Source organism: Sphaerodactylus townsendi, linkage group LG13 (assembly GCF_021028975.2).
Source record: "Sphaerodactylus townsendi isolate TG3544 linkage group LG13, MPM_Stown_v2.3, whole genome shotgun sequence".
Lineage (NCBI taxonomy): Eukaryota > Metazoa > Chordata > Lepidosauria > Squamata > Sphaerodactylidae > Sphaerodactylus > Sphaerodactylus townsendi.
Window position 1 is genome coordinate 42548965 of NC_059437.1, and position 19737 is coordinate 42568701.

A 19737-nucleotide genomic window follows, 5' to 3' on the forward strand; every position below is an offset into this window, starting at 1 on the left:
GAGGAAGAGACACAACCAAGGTTCACTGATTTGGGCTATGTTTAATTCAGTGCCTTGTTACTTCCCAGCGCGCCATAGATTCTGTGAAAAAGCTTACTTGAAGGCAAAGGGGGGGGGGGGGAGGGAGGCTTTAAGAACCTCTCACGTTCCAGAAAATTCCTCTGCCCAGGTAATCCTGATAAAAATTAAGGACCCCCTGGGTTCTTGCACACAATAACTTCAAAAGCAAATAGGCAGCAGACCCTGTGCCTTGAGAAGTGAGTGTGTTACTAGAACAGGAGTCTGCAACCTGCGGCTCTCCAGATGTTCATGGACTACAATTCCCATCAGCCCCTGCCAGCATGGCCAATCATTAGAATGTGCTAATGATCTTGCATGCATGAACTTACACTCAGATGCACACAAAGAAAATCTTTGTATCGATTTGCCCAGAAAATTAGTATTGCCCAGAAAATTAGTATTGCTTTATCTGTCAGATAAGGGTAACAATGATGAATAAGTGTTTTTTTTTCTTATTTTGTTTGCACGATCTATCAATCAATCAGTTGATCATATTGTGTGCCATTTATCCTCCAAGGAGTTCACAGCAGGACACATGGTTATCTCCTCAACCTCAGAACAGCACTGCCAGGCAGGTTAGCATGAGAACCTGCCACTAGCCTAAGGTCACATGAATTTTGTGGTTGGGCGGGGATGTAAAAAACGAGCTTCTGGATCCTTGTCTGACATGCTATCTGGATCCATCACACCAGCCCTTTACAATCTGCAAGTCTGCTTTAGCTAGGAGCAGTTTGCAGAGGGAGTTTGCTGCAGTTTTTTTTATTCTTTCGCACTTTCCATCTCCATACTGGCCCTGCACCATCATGCACTGATAAAAGACTGGAACTGAACAAGCAATACATAATTTTATGTGATTGTATTACTGCATCAGGAAGAAGAGTTTGGATTTATATCCCACTTTCCCTCCTGTAGGAGACTCCAAGGGGCTTACAATCTCCTTTCCCTTCCCCGCCCCCCACAACAAACACCCTGTGAAGTGGGTGGGGCTGAGAGAGCTCCACAGAGCTGTGACTAGCCCAAGGTCGCCCGGCTGGCATGTGTTGGAGTACGCGGACTAATCTAGTTCCCCAGATAAGCCTCCACAGCTCAAATGGCAGAGCGGGGAATCAAACCGGGTACTCCAGATTAGGGTGCACCTGCTCTTAACCGCTTTGCCTCTGATGCTCCAATCAAGACTGTTTTTCCATAGCATTTTACTTGTTCACTCAAGTACATGCACGAACATTTACAGAACAGTGACCAGAAGATAAAGTAATAGATGTAATCATATAACAATTGAATAAATGTGAAAGTCAGGTTTTCCCTAGAGCCGTGGTGGTGAACTTTTGGCACTCCAGGTGTTATGGACTACAATTCCCATCAGCCCCTGCCAATTTGCCATGCTGGCAGGGGATAATGGGAATTGTAGTTCATAACATCTGGAGCGCCAAAGGTTCGCCACCACTGCCCTAGTGCATTTCATTAGCGTGCGTGCATGTTCTGACAACAGAGAGGTAAAAAAGGGTATGACTGAAAAGCTAGAACTAAACACTGTGGCAAACAGCATACACATAGCGCCTGATAAAATATTTGGAAATGAAACAGTACAGCATCCTTAATGCATCAGATCTACTTGGGAAAGAGGACCAAGACATTTGATAATGTGGCAGGCTGGGGAGCAGCTCCTCATCCCTTGGATCTTAATCCATTTCTTCTTATTCCTAGGGACCAGGCTGAAAAGCAGAGAAATTTCCTCCTGTGGCTCAGGAATCGGAGGTTCTTCATATCAAAGGCTTGCCAGTTAATTATTTATTCAGTGGCTTGTCCTAGCTTCCCTAGGACGGCTGAATTTCAAGGTGCAAGTCTTACTGATCTATTATTCCCTTTCTGTAGCACAAAGCACAACTTCTTAATACACCTCAGATTAGAAAAATTCAGGAATTCTTTGAAGGGAACATTAACCAACCAAACCAAACTTTTCCCCCTCCCCATCCCAAAAACACAGGCAAGGAGAGAAGAAGGTAAGGGTTTCTAGGAATGATATAAAAGTTAGACTTGAAGAAGCAAAAGGAATAAGGCAGGGTGCAGCCCCCCCCCCCCAAACCAGAATTTTTAAAAAGCTTCATCCGACAGACTTCAGCATTTGATCTGTACCCTTGAACTGAGGGCAATTAGCAGAAACTTGCCTGTCGTGTTCACAAATTCAAGTAAGCTCAGTTCATCAGCCACTTGAGAAGAACCAGAGAACTGAATGGGAAGCAGTGAAGTTTAAAAGATGCCAATAAATGGCTGTCTTGAGGTGGGAACGAACAGTGCAGCATTTTTGCCAGACCAGGATAAAATAAGTGTCCAAACCTCACTGCAGCTCCGAGAACAAGGCAAGCCAAGGCAAGAACAAAGCCAAGTTCTCACAGAGGCAACAAACCCTCGAATTGTTACACTTCCGATGCAAAAACGAGGAATCTAGCCCTGACATTCTAGCTTTCTACGTGCAGGAATTTTTCCCACAGAGCGGCATTCCACCTTAAAGCTCGCCATCCGCCCCAGTCTACAGCCTGTGCAGCTGTTTGATGTGAAGGCCAGCCGTATTTCATTTTGACAGAATAGCTCCTAGCAAGAGCACCATTAAATCTTTCACCAAAATGATCTACTTAACATTTCACACCGACAGCGCCTATTGCTCCCACCTGCCTTATCTGTGCCAGCCGCTTCCGCCTGGGCATGAAGCATAAAGCGCTCCAAGCAAGCTGTGGGCAGTGCAAGATTTCCGTTGCGGGTCACCATGGAGATGTAAATCTCATCTAAATTCACCATCATGCCTCCCCCCCACCCTTTTTTTTTAAGTGGCCAAAGGAGGAACAACTTCTCATTACGGGAAGTGACGGACGTTTCCTAGCCTGCCAAAGCCTCTGCTAGCTCTTGGTAGAAACATTGCAGCGGCAATTAACGTTAATTCATACCTGTGGAGCATGAGGGGTCACAGCTTGTGGATAATCGAAACATAGTACTGTCAAACCTACTGTGTGGACAGTGCTGCTGGGAGGAGGAGGAGGAGGAGGAGGAGGCGGAAGAAGAAGAAGAAGAAGAAGAAGAAGAAGAAGAAGAAGAAGAAGAAGAAGAAGAAGAAGAAGAAGAAGAAGAAGAAGAGGAGGAGGAGGAGGAGGAGGAGGAGTTTGGATTTATATCCCCCCCCCTTTCTCTCTTGTAGGAGACTCAAAGGGGCTTACAATCTCCTTGCCCTTCCCCCCTCACAACAAACACCCTGTGAGGTAGGTGGGGCTGAGAGAGCTCCGAGAAGCTGTGACTAGCCCAAGGTCACCCAGTTGGCATGTGTGGGAGTGCCCAGGCTAATCTGAATTCCCCAGATAAGCCTCCACAGCTCAGGCGGCGGAGCTGGGAATCAAACCTGGTTCCTCCAGATTAGATACACGAGCTCTTAACCTCCTACGCCACTGCAGAAGCCATTCCAAAGCATGCACAAAATTTAAAATCCTAAGGTACATTAGTAGAGAGTTGTGTTTATGAATACTTTTGCTCACAGCTTTTCTTTGGTTAATATAGAATGTAATGAATGTCTCTAGGATACTCCAAGAGCACTGAAGATTTCTGAGGAAGAGTAATGCTACATGAAACGAGCCCACACCAGATCGCTCGCAAAACTTCTGCTGTTATCTAATGTTGAGCTTTTGTTGATAAGGGGTTCAAGTTGTTCATAGATGGGAAGTCAAGACCGTTATGTGGCGCAGAAGTGCTGCCAATCAGGGTGACAGACCATACCAAAAAAATCTCAGAAATAAAGCTCTGAAGCACAAGCAATAAATATACAAAGCTTATGAGATGCTCACTAGGAAAGTCCTTACAGAAAAAGCATATTCCCCATTTAAAATTCTGTGGTGGGTTACTTTAATTGTCATTCTGCTAATTTCTCTTATAAACTTTCAGTTGGAATGTGAAATTACTTAAAGAAAGTTATTTTTAAAAAATCAGAATTGCCAGCAGCACAATGGTAATGAAGCCAGATTCATGTTGGATCCATCATAACAGCACATATTGTTCCTTGCTTTTTTCTTTTCTTTTGTGCCATCGAGTCACGGGCGACTTCTGACATCCCTGGAGGTTTTCAAGGCCTTTGGGGAAAGTTTGCCATTGCCTGCCTCCATGTGATGACTCCGGTATTTCTTGGAGGTCTCCCATCCAAATACTTGCCAGGGTCAGGGCTGAGAGTGCGTGACTGGCTCAGGGTTACTCATCAAGTTTCCATGGTGGGAGCGGGGATTCAAACCTGGGCTTCCCATGTCCTAGTCCAACACCTTAACCACTGCCCCTTGAATGCCTGCCTACAGGTAAGAATCCTAAACTACGGTAAAATCCTGACTGAAAGCAAAACAAAAACCCCTTCCCCACAATTTTTTAATATCTTTAATGGCATATAAATAGTTGATATTAACATTGCAAGATAATAACAGCCTTTACAACTTCTGACGAGTTAAAATAACACCATTTTAAAAATTAGCCACCGCTTCCAACAGCTTGTAGTTGTGGCTGTTTAAAAGATATATAACCTTCTGTTTATCTGTAATACCTTCACTTCCATGCAGGAAGGGGATTATGTGCTTCTTCCTATCTATCTCAAAAAACGGACAATTCAACAGCATATGAGATACTGTTTCCCCACAATTTACTGAGACACATAAGATGTCATAACACACTCCTGTACATTCTAAACCAGTTGGTCTTCAGTCTCCACACACAAAGGGAGGAGCAAAGACGGGGCACACAAACACAAGAACTTCGCAGCTTGTTCTCAAATGATTTTTTGCATGTGTGATGTCTGAACTAAAGGATCACTCCAGAGGGCTACTGTAATGACTCCGATATCCACCTTGACATGGAGGCAAGTCCATTCCCTTCAATCTATGCCTTCCACGAGTCAAATAAAACATTTTCAACTGCTTGCTTCATGAAGACCGAGGAACAGCTCCTCAGAACTCAAGCGAATGGCCTGAAGCCTGCGACAACAAATTATATTGCCTCGATTCCAGCTGTTGCCATAATACTAGGGCTTGGAACATTGCACCCGGAAAAGTTCCCCTGACTTCAAGAAATCCCCAGCCTGTAATTACCAACAGGATGGTAATCTGGAAATAGATGAGACATGAGGAAGGGCTGGCAATATAAAAGTGTCTTATGACTTCCTTGGGTCCTTTCAAGCATTTCATGGGCATTTAGTTAGTGATCACCAATCAGCAGCAAGCCAGAAACACAGATACTAATTGGAAAGTCCTCGTGCGTGTTGACTCCCTTAGCCATTTAGAAGTAAACCAAAGAATCCAGCTGAGACGGTATAATAAAAATAGCTATCTATGTTGATCATGAAGGGCCATTCAGCCCACACAAGTCCAATAATCCCAACAGATCAATGGTACCGTCCTTATTCAGAGGCCTATTTCTAGTTGTTCTGCAGCACAAATAGCGTCATATTGAGTGTCAGAGTGTCAGACACCGTCAAACTGGACAAAAAGCAGAGCAGGAAGGATCTAGCAGACGTGAAGCACTCCCGCCCACCTATACACTCATAGAAGTAAAATTAAAGGATTCTGGCCTTCTCAAAATTAGTTCAATGCCTCCTAGCTGTTTCTGATTAGAGATTGCCAATTTCATCATCACTGAGAATAGAAGCCCAACTACACGACATTATGAAGACCACAGAATATGACTGGACACACAGAAAGCTGCCCCGAACTGAGATAAACCGTGGTCGTGTGAAGAAGGCCAGGGCTGACTAGTCTTATCTTGGCAATGGCTCTCCAAGGTCTCTTCTACTACCTGACCCTTTTAGCACAGAGATACTTGGGATTGAATCTTGGACCTTTGACAGCAAACCAGATGCTCTACCACGGAGCTACAGCTCCTACCTGGGGTGGACTGGGGAATGACCCTTGCATCTCTTAGACAGCATGGAGATATTAACCATTCAGACGTATACTTCAGATTAAACTAGCACTGAGTTTGATGTAAAACTCATGGTGTGCCCCAGACACTCTAGTTACAAACTGGCAATGAGTCCATGCTTACCTCCAAGTTCTTTACTTTCCACTGATCTACAGTCTGCAATGAACAGAGCCTGCAGGGACTGCACCATCTCAGACTATAGGAGGGGGACTATATTTTTTGAACTTCATTCCATGCTACAGAAAACTAGCAAACAGGGAAAGCACGACACGTGAGGATTTCTTCCAGTGCTAGCCTGCTACATCCAGAATGTGTGTCACCTGGGAATAGGAAATTCTCTTGGTCACAGACCCACCCAGAGGCGAACCTTGCTGAGAAAAGGGTGCCATGTCCACGTTCAAAACCTCTTTATTCTTTCTTCATACATCCTGTGCCCTACGAGGAGTCCAGGGACCATCTTATCTTTAATCCCCATCTCAAAGCCATTCTTCCCCAGTTCCCAAAAGGGAGCATTAACCATCAAAACCAGGCTACAGAGCAGCAATGCCAGTGTCTGGATAGCTCTGCGGGAAAACAGAAAAACGCTCTCCTTTTAATGCGCTAATTATGATCCCGAAACACTAATGGGATTAGAAGGCAAGATTCGGTGGCTGCCTCCTGAAAATCATTAAGCCCCATTAGAGTAAATTAACCTCTACTCTTTTACCACACAGTTTCTGGGTCCTTTCCAGACCCCCTTTTCCCCTCCTCCCTCGGCACAGAGGCATCAAGCCCTCAGTCGGATGCTGGAGAGCTGGAGTCCTCTCCGATAGTTGTTTTCGCTCCTCTCTATTAATTTAGCTTAATAAACTCCGTGGTCTGCGGGGGATTCGCCTCTTCCAACTGTGGCTGTGGAGGGCCCACGTCGCACTAATTGTAAATTAAGGAAGCCCGACCTGGAGCGCGGGAGAGAGTCCCACTGGAAGCGGAAAGCAGAGAGGTCTAGCGGGTTGGAACAGAGTCGGGGAGCTTCAAGGCACCGCCTTGCAATTAGTGGCTCAGAAATGCTTGATTACCTTCCACCCCGGTTGGTGCTTTTGGAGGCTCACTTGAGCTCACCTGAAATGTTTAATTACAGAGAGGGAAATTTTCAGAGATGGAAGATGTAAGGGCCCCCTACTTCAAACAATTATTTGGCATCTAATTAAATGGTGGCGCTACTTAGGCTGATGTTAGAGAGTTGGAGAAGGGTCTGGAAGATCCAGGTTCCAATCCCTGCTTTGCCAGGAAGCTTGCTGGGTGACTTTGGGCCACTGCCTCTCACATTGAGTCTCTCCTGTCCCCCACAAGGATGAAGAAGTATCTCACAATACTAGAACCAGGGGGCATTCATTGAAAATGCTGGGGGGAAGAATTAGGACTAATAAAAGGAAACACTTCTTCACGCAACGTGTGATTGGTGTTTGGAATATGCTGCCACAGGAGGTGGTGATGGCCGCTAACCTGGATAGCTTTAAAAGGGGCTTGGACAGATTTATGGAGAAGTCGATTTATGGCTACCAATCTTGATCCTCTTTGATCCGAGATTGCAAATGCCTTAACAGACCAGGTGCTCGGGAGCAACAGCCGCAGAAGGCCATTGCTTTCACCTCCTGCATGTGAGCTCCCAAAGGCACCTGGTGGGCCACTGCGAGTAGCAGAGAGCTGGACTAGATGGACTCTGGTCTGATCCAGCTGGCTTGTTCTTATGTTCTTATGTTCTTATGTTCTTAAGAAGAGTTTGGATTTATATCCCACCGTCCTGTAAGGAGACTCAAGGTGGCTTACAAGCTCCTTTCCCTTCCTCTCCCCACAACAGACACCTTGTGAGGTAGGTGGGGCTGGGAGAGTTCGGAGAGAACTGTGACTAGCCCAAGGTCACACAGCAGGAATGTAGGAGTACAGAAATGCATCTGGTTCACCAGATAAGCCTCTGCCACTCAGGGGGAGGAGTGGGGAATCAAACCCAGTTCTCCAGAGTAGAATCCCCCTGCTCTTAACCACTATACCACGCTGGCTCTCTGTAGCGGTCAGGGTAAGGGACTTCAGGGCAGGGGAGACTTCAGTTCAGACCTCTATGTAGTTATGAGCTGGGTAACTTTGGCAACTCAATGTATTGTTGAAGGCTTTCACGGCCAGTTTCAACTGGTTGTTGTGGGTTTTCCAGGCTGTGTGGTCATGGTCTGGTAGATCTTGTTCCTAACGTTTTGCCTGCATCTGTGCCTGGCATTTTCAGAGGTGTGTAACAGACTTCTCTCTGTGATACACCTCTGAAGATGCCAGCCACAGATGCAGGCGAAACATTAGGAACAAGATCTACCAGGCCACGGCCACACAGCCTGGAAAACCCACCACAACCATTTGGCAACTCACTCTCTTGCAACCTGACTTACCTCAAAGCAAAAGAAAAGAAGTCTTGGGGCCCCTTAAAGACTAACAGATTTATTTGGGCAAGGAGATTCATCATGAAGTCATGAAGTATGACTTCAGTGGGCAGATGGCCATAGGAATATACATACATACATACAGACAGACAGACAGACAGACAGACAGACAGACAGTGCAGTCAATAGTCTATGAAATTCAAGTGGTTCTCAGCCTGATACTTCTAAGCAAAGCTTAATCTTGCAATGGTTATGAAAATAGAAATGATGAGATCGTGTAGCCTATGCTGACCATTTGAGAGAATGAGTGGGGTAAAAGTCAAACAAATGAACAGTTGCATAAGGACATAGCCCTATCTGGTAGGGAGGGAGGGTGTTTGAAATGATTTCTTGTGCAGCGATCGTCCATCCAAACTAGAGCAAAATGAGCCGACAGAGGAGAAACTCTCAAACAAATTTTCCTTAAAATTGGATTGCATTTGTATTCTCCTAATTTTTGCCACCATTTCTACACCCGGATACCACTGAAATATTTTCAGAAGACACAGAAGGAAAGTAGCAGGTTCCGTTGATGTTTAAGATTATTACTTGGAAGCTCAACAGTACAATTTAAGTTTGTGAAAAGCGCAGCCCGTTGTTTGAAAATGCCGGCTGGATCCTTCCACGTTTCAAAAGAACTCCTTCAAATCTTCACAAGGGGGGAGGGGGGAATTAACAATAGCAAGCAATTTTATATAGTACTGTCAAAGGCTTTCAAGGCTGGAATAACTCACTTTCCTATTATCAGATCCTCTGAAGATGCCAGCCACAGATGAAGGTGAAACATCGGGAGAGAATGCTACTAGAACACAGCCATACAGCCCAGAAACCACACAGCACCCCGATTTTATATAGATATAGATATTTCGCCTGCTAAGGATTTTTTTTGAGCTGAGGAACTAAAAGCAGGTATGAAGGCATTTTTTTTGAACAGTCAGATCACTTGCTAATCTAGCTCAACACTGTGCATTCCATCACGGAAAGAGACAGGCTTTTCTGAAAACCTGGTGCTCGAAACACTGTTTACCTGGAAAGGTCAGGCATTGAACCCAGGGCTTTCTGCATACAAAACAGGCACTCTGCTACTCAGCCCCTACCTTCCTCCTGCATCCGTATGACCTCTTGAAGCTGCCTTGTTCTGAGCAGGAAAGGGTGAGAGCAGAAAGGGAGAGCAGAGCTATATGTCCCTTTCTCCCATGCAGAACAGTTCATTAGAAATGAAGAAACCTTCCTCCTTTGGGGCACCACATTTAGACCTAATGAGCTGGCAACCCTATCAGTGTACCACAGTGTACGGCAATCACCACGCACAAATGGCTAAAGTGCCACTTCCATTCATTAGAGACAAACTGGTTCATGAAATGAAAGGCAAACGCTCCATTGCCTTGGGCCCTGTCCTTAGATAATGGCGCCGGGAGGGATGGGAGGAGGGCTGCAGGGCAGACTGGCTGAAAACGCCACGGAGGGAGCGTGCGGCAGCTCCGTATCCCTCTGGCCCAATCTTTACTTTCTTTTGTAGCAACATGGCGAAGCGGTGCTGTTGGAAAGGACACTCGCCACAACAAGCCAGACAAGGGTGCCCTGGGGGTTTCCTGGGCATTTGATTGGCCAGTGTGGGAAACAGGACATTGGACTGAGTGGACTGTTAACTCATTCAGCAGGGCTCTTCTTAAAAGGCACCGTTCCTAGGTGGTGAAAGCACGACAACTTCTCCTGCCAAATGCTGTATCATTCATTCTGACTGCCCTCACTGAATCAGGGAAATATGCCATTTTTTGGCACCTGTCCCCTATTTTGGTGTTTTGGGGTATAGCAAGTTTCTAGAAATTCAATTGAGGGAGGGCATCTGGAGGGCCTGCTCTATGATGTTGGAACGCTTTTCTCCCATAGGTCCACTGCAGGCACTGACTCTGCAAGAGTTTAGGCACCTAGCCGAGATCATACTTAGGCATATGGGTGATCCCATCTGCGTGGTGCCTCCCTCCACTCCCCCCTACCCTCCATTTTATTTGGAACCTGCAGTCATTGTACCTGGGCTCCACTGGTTCAGCCCCAGCACGATTTTTAAATGGGGGGGGGGGCAATTTTGGGGATGGTTGATTATGTAGTTTTAGGAGAATTAGGATGGGAGACTTCAGTGGCAGGCAGGAAATAAGTAGGCAGGTAGGTAAAGAGGGAGGGAGGGAGGGAGGGAGAGAGAGAGAGATAAGTCTTGGTTGGTACTTGGATGGGAGACCACCAAGGAAGTTCAGGGTTGGGACACCAAGGCAGGCAACAGCAAACCACCTCTCTTGAGCCCCTTCTGCACACGCAAAATAATGCATTTTCAAACCACTTTCACAACTGTTTGCAAGTGAATTTTGCTATTCCACACAGCTTCAAAGAGCACTGAAAGCAGTTTGAAAGTGCATTATTCTGCATGTGCGGAATGGGTCTCTTGCCTTGAAAACCCTATGAGGTCACATAAGTCGGCTATGACTGGATGGCGCTCTCCTCCACCAAAATCCATTACTAGGATGGTGGGGTCTGTATGGATTGAACAGCTTCCTCAAGCTCTCTCCCATGATTCATCACAGACCTCTACTTCATCTGCAGCCATAACAAATGTGCAATGTCCTTTCCATTCTCTGTGATGAAGAGTCCTGAGTTACACAAAAGCTGGAAAGTTTCTTCCCGTGCACTGTCTACCCTGGACATTGTGGAATCCAACGGGGGAAACAGTTTTCCAGAGCATGAGTTCCCCCTGCTGGTGCAGTTTTTCTTCATCTTAACCAAGCAGAAGAAATCGGAAGAGGGGCAAGAAATGGATAGAATGCCAAGGAATCAGAAAGAAAAACGAACCTCAGACTTTGTAAACAGGTGGCCTTACCTTCCAGAGGAAGAGACTCGAAGGAACAAACACAGTCCTTCCATTAACACTCTGCCACTCACATCTTACTCATTCACCTCATCCCACTGCTCTGCTGCTAGACTCCTAAAAGCTTTAGCCACAGGAAGGTGAACTAAGCCCCCTCTCCAATCATCCCTTCTAATATTGTTCCAGCTATAGACCATTAGAAAGCCTATTTAAACATAATCATCCCAGTGTCATAATAATGAAGCATTTCAGGGCTCCGTGTCAAATTCAGGCACCGCTCCATTAATAGCAGCGCAAGGACAGTTTACAGGCAACAGCCATTATGAAGAAGAACCCTCAGACAGGAATGGTGAAGCCCAGCCAATTCAGCTACGCGACCATGTTCTCAAGGGGGAAAAGCTAGCATGAACTGGCCTGTACTTGTGAAGATACGAACAGGAGCGGCTGCCGGATCAGACCCAAAGACCACCTAGCCCAGCATCCTGGTTGAAGAAGAAGAAGAAGAAGAAGAAGAAGAAGAAGAAGAAGAAGAAGAAGAAGAAGAAGAAGAAGAAGAAGAAGAAGAAGAAGAAGAAGAAGAAGAAGAAGAAGAAGAAGAAGAAGAAGAAGAAGAAGAAGAAGAAGAAGAAGAAGAAGAAGAAGAAGAAGAAGAAGAAGAAGAGGAGGAGGAGGAGGAGGAGGAGGAGGAGGAGAAGAAGAAGGAGAAGAAGAAGGAGAAGAAGAAGAAGAAGAAGAAGAAAAGGAGGAGGAGGAGGAGGAGGAGGAGGAGTTTCAATTTATATCCCGCCTTTCTCTCCATCATCATTTTCCTTCAGTAGTATTTGATAAATACAAGCCAGGCCAGACTACAGCTCCATGTTCCATCACAAATCGGTGTGATCAACAAGGCAAACTAGCAGCAAGCCATGTCGAAACACCTCTTTGTTTAGAGAAAAAAGGCCATGTATCAGACTCTTGAACGTGGAGATAACAGAGACCGTTGGAAAGTCCTAAAGCAGTTTATTTCTTACAACGTGTAGAGCGACAATAGAAAGCAGGATCTGAGCTAGAGAGCTCAGATCCAGGAACTATATCCTTCAACCCACCCATTTCGCCCCACACCAAATGTCCCTTACAGTTTCTACAACATTTGCACTACAGAGCTTCAAAGAACCTGGGAACCGTTCACACTTTCTTGCAGACGAGCTGGCGCCAGGAGGTTGCCAGGAAGGGAAGAGGGAAACAGGAAAGCATTTACAGGAAAACATTTGCAATTCCCACACAGCAAGACATCTAAGCACTGACAGGCATGGTCCTGACACCATGTGGACTTGAATAATTAGCTACTTTTCTGCCATAGTAGCTACTGCTGTTTTGAAACAATTACGACTTCTATGAATTGTAATCTAACTGAACACATCCTGCTATTCTCCAGAGAAGCAGACCTACAAAAACACAACAGCCAGGTCTGCTTCGGCTGCTTTTTCCATAGAAAATGAGAAACAAGTTGCTAGTTCTCATGACCGCAGATATGAATTTGACCACTCCAGTCATCCGACCTTCTTTCCTCACCCACAGCAGAATAGAAAGTTCGTACAGTACCTTAAAAGAACATTGTAGGTTCATATGTTCAAAGTGAATGGACAGACCATGTAAAGGGGTGGAGGAAGATTGCTCATGGTGTTTATCTTTTCTCTTTTAAATATTTTTTATTAAAACGCTTCTATCCCAACCTTTCCTTGTGGTTCAAGGCAGCTTTCAAGAACAGTTGAAAACATTTTCAGTTTGAAAGCAAAAATAATTCCAAATCTCTTGCCCTTTCCCCGTTTAAAAGATGACTGCCAAGTCAGTCTTCTTGCTGTGAGGACAAAATGGAGGAGAGAACAACATTGAAAGGTGGTTTGGGCCCCCAGTGGGGAGAAGGAAGGGTGAAGGAAGGAAGGAAGGAAGGAAGGAAGGAAGGAAGGAAGGAAGGAAGGAAGGAAGGAAGGAAGGAAGGAAGGAAGGAAGGAAGGAAGGAAGGAAGGAAGGAAGGAAGGAAGGAAGGAAGGAAGGAAGGAAGGAAGGAAGGAAGGAAGGAAGGAAGGAAGGAAGGAAGGAAGTCCTGGCAAACAGGCAGGCCTTGCAGTACCTCCTCTGAAGATCTCCAAAGAGCCCCCCCCCCCTTCACCTTTTCAGGAAGCCCATTCTAAAGTACATAAGTCAGGATGGAAAATGTCCACGCTGTAGTCAATGTCAGAAGGGGTCACCCTAAGTGACGGGGTTGCCAAAAGATGGCTGCTTGATGACCATAGCTGACCACACACTGGAAACTTCCCCACCCCACACACTTTCCAGTCTACTTACTTGGGCGTGTGAGCCTCGTCCACTCGATTGCCCAGCTGAAATTCATGGGACTTGCTGCGATGCAATGCTGTGAAGCCCGGGAAAAGATGAATCAGTTTGCGGGAGGAGGGGGGCGGCGTGCCCGGAGGTTTCACCTTGTTTCTCCTCCTGATTGGCGGGGTGCCAGGCGGAGTCATGGTAGTGACTATATTAGGGGTACGTGGTGGTGTATGGGCGACATGCCGCTGCCTTGGGGAGGGTGGCAAGGACCGGTGCCCCGATTCCAGAGGGGGGCAGAGTCCCGGAAAGCCTTCCACCGTCAGCCTGTCCACATGGGTGTACGCTGGTCCGTGAGACAATCCCAGGTGGCAGTAATGCTGAATGCATTTGGACTGAGTTTTGGGGCTTGGGGAGAGGTGAGTTCGAATCCACTGCATGGATTCTGATTGGCACGCGGAGTTGTTCTCCTTGCTGGTCTCAGTCAGCGGCCACTGGATGGTCCAGTCTTGTTTGGAAAGGCTGCCTCCTGTAAATAAAAAAAATGTGGTCAAGGAACAGACTGTGGCACCTGGTTAAAAACTCATCTAAATAAAAGGCGTTGCAGGAGGACCATGGTTTTAAATCAGCTTAATGGTCATCAAGCCACATGAATGTCAAAGGCTGCATCTACGGCTGGCATCTTCAGAGATATGTCACTGTAAGATATATTGTCGAAGGCTTTCACGGCCGGAATCACTTGGGTGCTGTGTGGTTTCCGGGCTGTACGGCCATGTTCTAGCAGCATTCTCTCCTGACGTTTCGCCTGCATCTGTGGCTGGCATCTTCAGAGGATCAGAGGATCCTCTGTGGCTGGCATCTTCAGAGGATCCTCTGAAGATGCCAGCCACAGATGCAGGCGAAACGTCAGGAGAGAATGCTGCTAGAACACGGCCATACAGCCCGGAAACCACACAGCACACAACTGTAAGATATGTTTCTCTCCACACTGTACCATTGAGAGAAACTCATCTTACTGAAGATGTCAGTCATAGATGCAGGTGAAACATTAGGAGAAAAAGCTACCACACCACAGCCATACAGCCCAGAAAACCCACAACATACCCCATGACTGTACTAAGTGAAGTACCTAGCAGTCTCTGCCCTACAGTTCTCAACATCTTCATAAAATTACAATTCCCAGCATCCACTAGGGCATCCATCATAGGGGCGAAGGAGCATCCTTAGTAATTATGGACCACAATTGGATCATTAATGTCTACCGCCAGCATCGGGCCAATTGGCCATGCTGGCAGGGGCTGATGGGAATTGTAGTCCATAACATCTGGAGTGCCAAAGGTTTGCCACCAAGGCACTAGGGGAAGCTATGAGACCCCAAGTTTGTTTCGGGCCAGTTCTAGATTTGACATTGAGTCCATGGTCTCAAACAAGCATTCCCTGGAGGTCCTATAAAAAAAAACTCCTAGTCCTCCTGGACACAGTATTATTTCGTCATCTTCGCTCTGCCTGCTCTACGTCACTGCTCATTTGATTTATTTATTAATTATTGAGTTTTATATACCGTACTCTTTACCCCCAAAGGCTCCACAGGTGAACAACATAAATATACAACATACACAATTAAAAGCCCATTAAAATAACAGTATGATTGTTCAATATAGATTCTTCATACATTACATCAGCACAAGCACAAGCCCTGAAGGGCTGGAAAGGAACGGGCCCCGGAAACATCAGTGAGGCCTTTCTGGTCACCTTAGTTCTGATGAGATTATATTTTATCTCTCTGCTACGTGGCTAAGTTTTCAAGTCATACGACAGCAATCGGCAACTTATTCCTATAGTGTCAGATATAGCTCTTCAACATGAAGCTCTTCTCCAGCACCACGTTTCAAAGGAGTTAACTTTCTTCCTCTCATTCTTCATTGTCCACTGTTCAACTTTCATAGAAAGTTCAAAGTTCAATTCATAGAAATCAGCTGACTTAGAAGGGCATAACTGTGCTTGGGACGATAGTAAGTCTTCCCAACCAAAACCTACAATTAAGATACTAGATCGACTTGTAGATCCCTAATTGTACCCCATCCCCAGAGGTGGGATCCAACCAGTTCTCACCACTTCTCTAGAAGTGGTTACTAATTTTTTCTGAGAGTGCCTCGAGGAAAGGGGTTACTTCAAAGCAACCTCCTGCCCAATAGGGACTATTTGGAGGAAGTGCAGAAAGGGCAAGCCACTGTTTGAATCCCACCACCATCGGAACCAGTTATTAAAATTTTTGGATCCCACCACTGCCCATCCCCCTTTTTTATACACACACATGGACAGCCAGACTTCTGTGTAGGCAGGAAAGGCCATAGGAAGCTGCACTTAATTACTGAAAGAACTATTCAACAGCAGAAACACAACTCCTCAGCCTAGAGGACCCGAGATCCCCACCCCAGCACTTTTGATCAAAAAAGGGTAAAAAAAAAATCTGAATGCTGAAAAGAAATCAGTAACCACCCTGGCTCCTCCTTTCTGTGCCATTTTGAGTTATTAATTGATAGCCCTGTTATCTCCGCATCCTTTTCAAGGAAATCAATTTATTTCAGGCTCTCGAGAAGGAAGAAGAAAAGAGGAAGAAGCGACAGGAACGAAAGGGAGAGGAGCTGACTGAAAGAGGGGTTTTTAATATTCGGGAAGGGGGATGAGGGGAAAGCATCTTTTGAATTGTTCTCTCTAGAGAGGGTGAAAAATCATGAGAGGGACAGGAAGATGGGTAGCAGCAAGTTGTCAGAATGACTGACATACAAAGTTCTTTTGTCTCAAGCCAGGAAATGCGGTAGGAGGGAGTCTCAAATGAAGACTGGGAAGGTAAATTGCAAAGGCTAGAAAGGAACTTGTGGCTCCTTTTGAGGCTGGCTAGGGTGAGGGGAATAGAGACTTTAATGTCTCTGCAGCTCCTCTTTGAGGGAAAAGAGGTAAACCTGCAAGGAAGAATCTGCCAAAAATTCGTCGTAAATTTGTTCCGAAGGGCAGATTCAGAGTTAAGCCCTCTGAGACTCCCCCTCTCCCTAGCCAACATTGCCCCAAAAGACCCCAGTAAATTTCATTTCCATCACAGAAAGGCTGGATCATTTGTACATCAACAAAGAAGTATTTCTACTGTGGCTCGCTGCTCACAGTAGGGTTGCCAACCTCCAGGTGAGGCCTGGAGAGCTCTTGGAATTAACAACTGATCTCCAGACTACAGAGATCAATTCCTCTGAAAAAATTCCTCTGGTCTGGAAGGTGAACTATGTGGCATACACCCCACTGAGATCCCTCTCCGTCTCTAAACCCTGGCACCCCAGGGTCCAACCCAAAATCACATTGAATTTCCCAAGCCATAGCTGGGAACCCTAGCTCACAGTGGGTTTCTTATGGCTCTTTGTCCGCCAGGCCTGTCTTTCAGGTGGATTTGGAGATTTGGCTGATAAACAAAATAAAGGTGCCTTCAGTTTCCCACAATTTGCCTTCGGTTTCCCACAATTTGAGAATCGGACTGTAACGAATTCTCTAGAGCTTCCTGCAGCTTCCTCGCTTTTCCACCGCTTTCCTGATTCTGCCATGTTTTTCCTTTGCCATTTCTGCTTGTCTTACGCAAAACCACCTCTGCGAAAGCACAAAGAAATAACCAGGAAAACACAGAAAGAGGATTAAAAAATGAAGTTGTACGGAGAAAAAAATGGGCTGAAATGCCACATCTGAACCATGAGAAGACCTTTGGTATGAGAAGGTCATTATTGAGACACGTCACTGATCTACTTGATCCAACTGTCGCTTCTAACAGGCACGAAGCGCCCAAAGTTTGGAGAAAAATGGGCTGGAACTCCACATCCAAACCGTGAACCACAATACTCAGGACTATGCCTCTCCAGAGCTACACAACATCAAACAATAAGATGGAGCCTCCTGGGCCCAACTGGTCAGGCAACAACAGTGCACATTCAAATATATCCCACAAAGAGGTTTACATGACAACTGAGACTGACACAGTTTTGGGTCAGCAAAATGTGATTACCGAGGGAAAATGTCTTCCCGGGCAACAGTGATTGTCACTATTCCACACCGTAATTAATGATGATCGATGTTCCTAAGCACAGGTGTAGAACGGTTGAGAAGGAAGTAGCCGAACGTGCACCCAAGAAAACCCTCAGCAGCATCCGAGCCCAATCTGGCTCCATTATGCCCCTCGGCCCAGACTCGAGGCATGTCCTTGCCATTTTCCCTGAATTCATTTATTTGCTATTTATTTTGATGGCTTGTGTCACCATATGGATTGATGAGCTGCTCTGAGAAAAAATAACTCAAGGCCATTCTGGTGCTAAGGCTATGCCCAAAAAAAATATCCAAGTAGAGTTTGGGAAGCCCATTTTAAAACTGACGCCGGCTCACACAAAAGCATCCATGAGACTTTTCAAAGACTGGGTGGTGCATTGTAGTGGTTTGCCACAGTGCCCTGAGCCGGGATGTATCTAGATTTTATCCCGGCCACAGTCTCTTATTCTTAACCTTAATCTGGGCACATTTTCAGAGTGCTTCAAACCATACCTTTGAAATGCCAAAACAACTCCCGCAAATGCAAGGCCACCCCCACTGAAATACAGATGGGTACAGTTTAGAGCGAATATTGCAGATATCAATCTAATAAGACTCCTGGCCTTTTTTTATCTCGCCTGCCTAGTTTTGAATGGCAACAGCCAACCTGAAAGGGATGTATGCTCACACAAAAGGGAATTGTAATCCGTACATGTGCAGTGATGAAAGCTAGCAGTCAGAACAGACTTAATTTCTTTCCCGTTAACTTTGTAATAATGTATTTACACAGGTAACAACAGAGCTATTCAAAAAGCTTATCCTGGCTTCAAAAAAGTCATTGATTTATGTCAGATGCATTCACATATTAAAGCTTAGTCACAATAATCAAACAAGCATACAGCTTCCCTAATCAGGCATTAGACAATTCCAACTGTACAAATTGTCTCTAGTATGATACTGAAAACCCAAGGTGTTTCTAGCCCATTTCCTGTATATATCTGGCTTCGTTGCATCTTCAGGAGCTCATAGTATCTACAATAAAAATACATGAGAACTTTTAAACATATAAAAGGAAACAACAACAGAAGGCTGCCTCATACCACCAGTCCCGTTACACCATCCAAGACTAATTCGTTATTTTCTTCTTTAAAGGGTCTTACTAACTAGACCAAAAGGAATTGATCTGATTTAGTCAAACGTGGATTTGAACCTCTGCCTCCCAGATCCTCTTCTGACACTCTAACCGCTCTGGCAGGAGAGTGTGGTGATGAATATCCCACACAGTCACTCCTTCTCTTCCAAACTGCAGCTCATCATCCCTCTCAAGAAATACTTTTAATAAAAGCTGTTATCCCAGGGTGAAGCTACACTCATCCCCTTCTGTTATATGGCAATCTGGTATACAGCACTGCAAGCATGGGTTAGGGCCTGTGAGCATCCCATATGAAGGAGCCATGTACCAAGTCAGCGCAAGAATCCTTCCAGGTTAGTGCAGTGAAAGGCAAAGATTCTGCAAAGTCTCAGGTAGAATCCTTTCCTAGTGCTACTATGTACTGTGCTTAAAAAGCAGGTGGACACTAATCTGGAGAACCACGTTCAATTCCCCACTTTTTTCCACGCAGTGGGCAGACCCTTTATGTGGTGAATCTAGGCCATTTCCCCACGGGCCATGCTGTTTCACGCCAAGCTGACGCCGACGACTACTGGACCTGTTCTCCGCATCTAACGGTCCCGGGTAGGGCGGGAGGATGGCGAGCTTCACGCAGGCTTCGCCGCCAATTCGGCCTTTTGCACCGTCCTCTGGCTTCCTCCGGGGTGCATCACCCAGGCTAGGGGACACGCTTCCCCCACCCCCGCGCTAACAAAGCTTTCTGGGAGCTCAGAAAGGGCAGGGTGGGGCATGACCCCTGACTCTCAGCGACACGCCGGAAGGCTGGCAGGACGGTAAGGCGCTGGGGCAGGGGGAATGGTGCTCTTCCAGCCGCCTGCCATTCGCGACGGTGAAGTATTGGAAGCCGCCAGCTTTGAAAAAACCTCGGCCCGGGAGCTTAGGTTTGGAAACAGCGCTTGGCACCGCTTTGGGAGTTGCCA

The 19737-nt window shown here is 46.0% G+C and overlaps 1 protein-coding gene across 2 annotated transcripts in view; it reads right to left on the reverse strand.

Annotated features, from left to right (window-relative positions):
* KSR2 (kinase suppressor of ras 2) overlaps nucleotides 1–19737 on the reverse strand; it is a 257007-nt gene that overhangs the window by 159773 nt on the left and 77497 nt on the right. For both annotated transcript variants that reach the window (XM_048515057.1, XM_048515058.1), the window contains exon 4: nucleotides 13615–14119. In XM_048515057.1, coding sequence (XP_048371014.1) covers nucleotides 13615–14119 — 505 coding nt within the window. The remainder of the gene's footprint in view (nucleotides 1–13614; nucleotides 14120–19737) is intronic.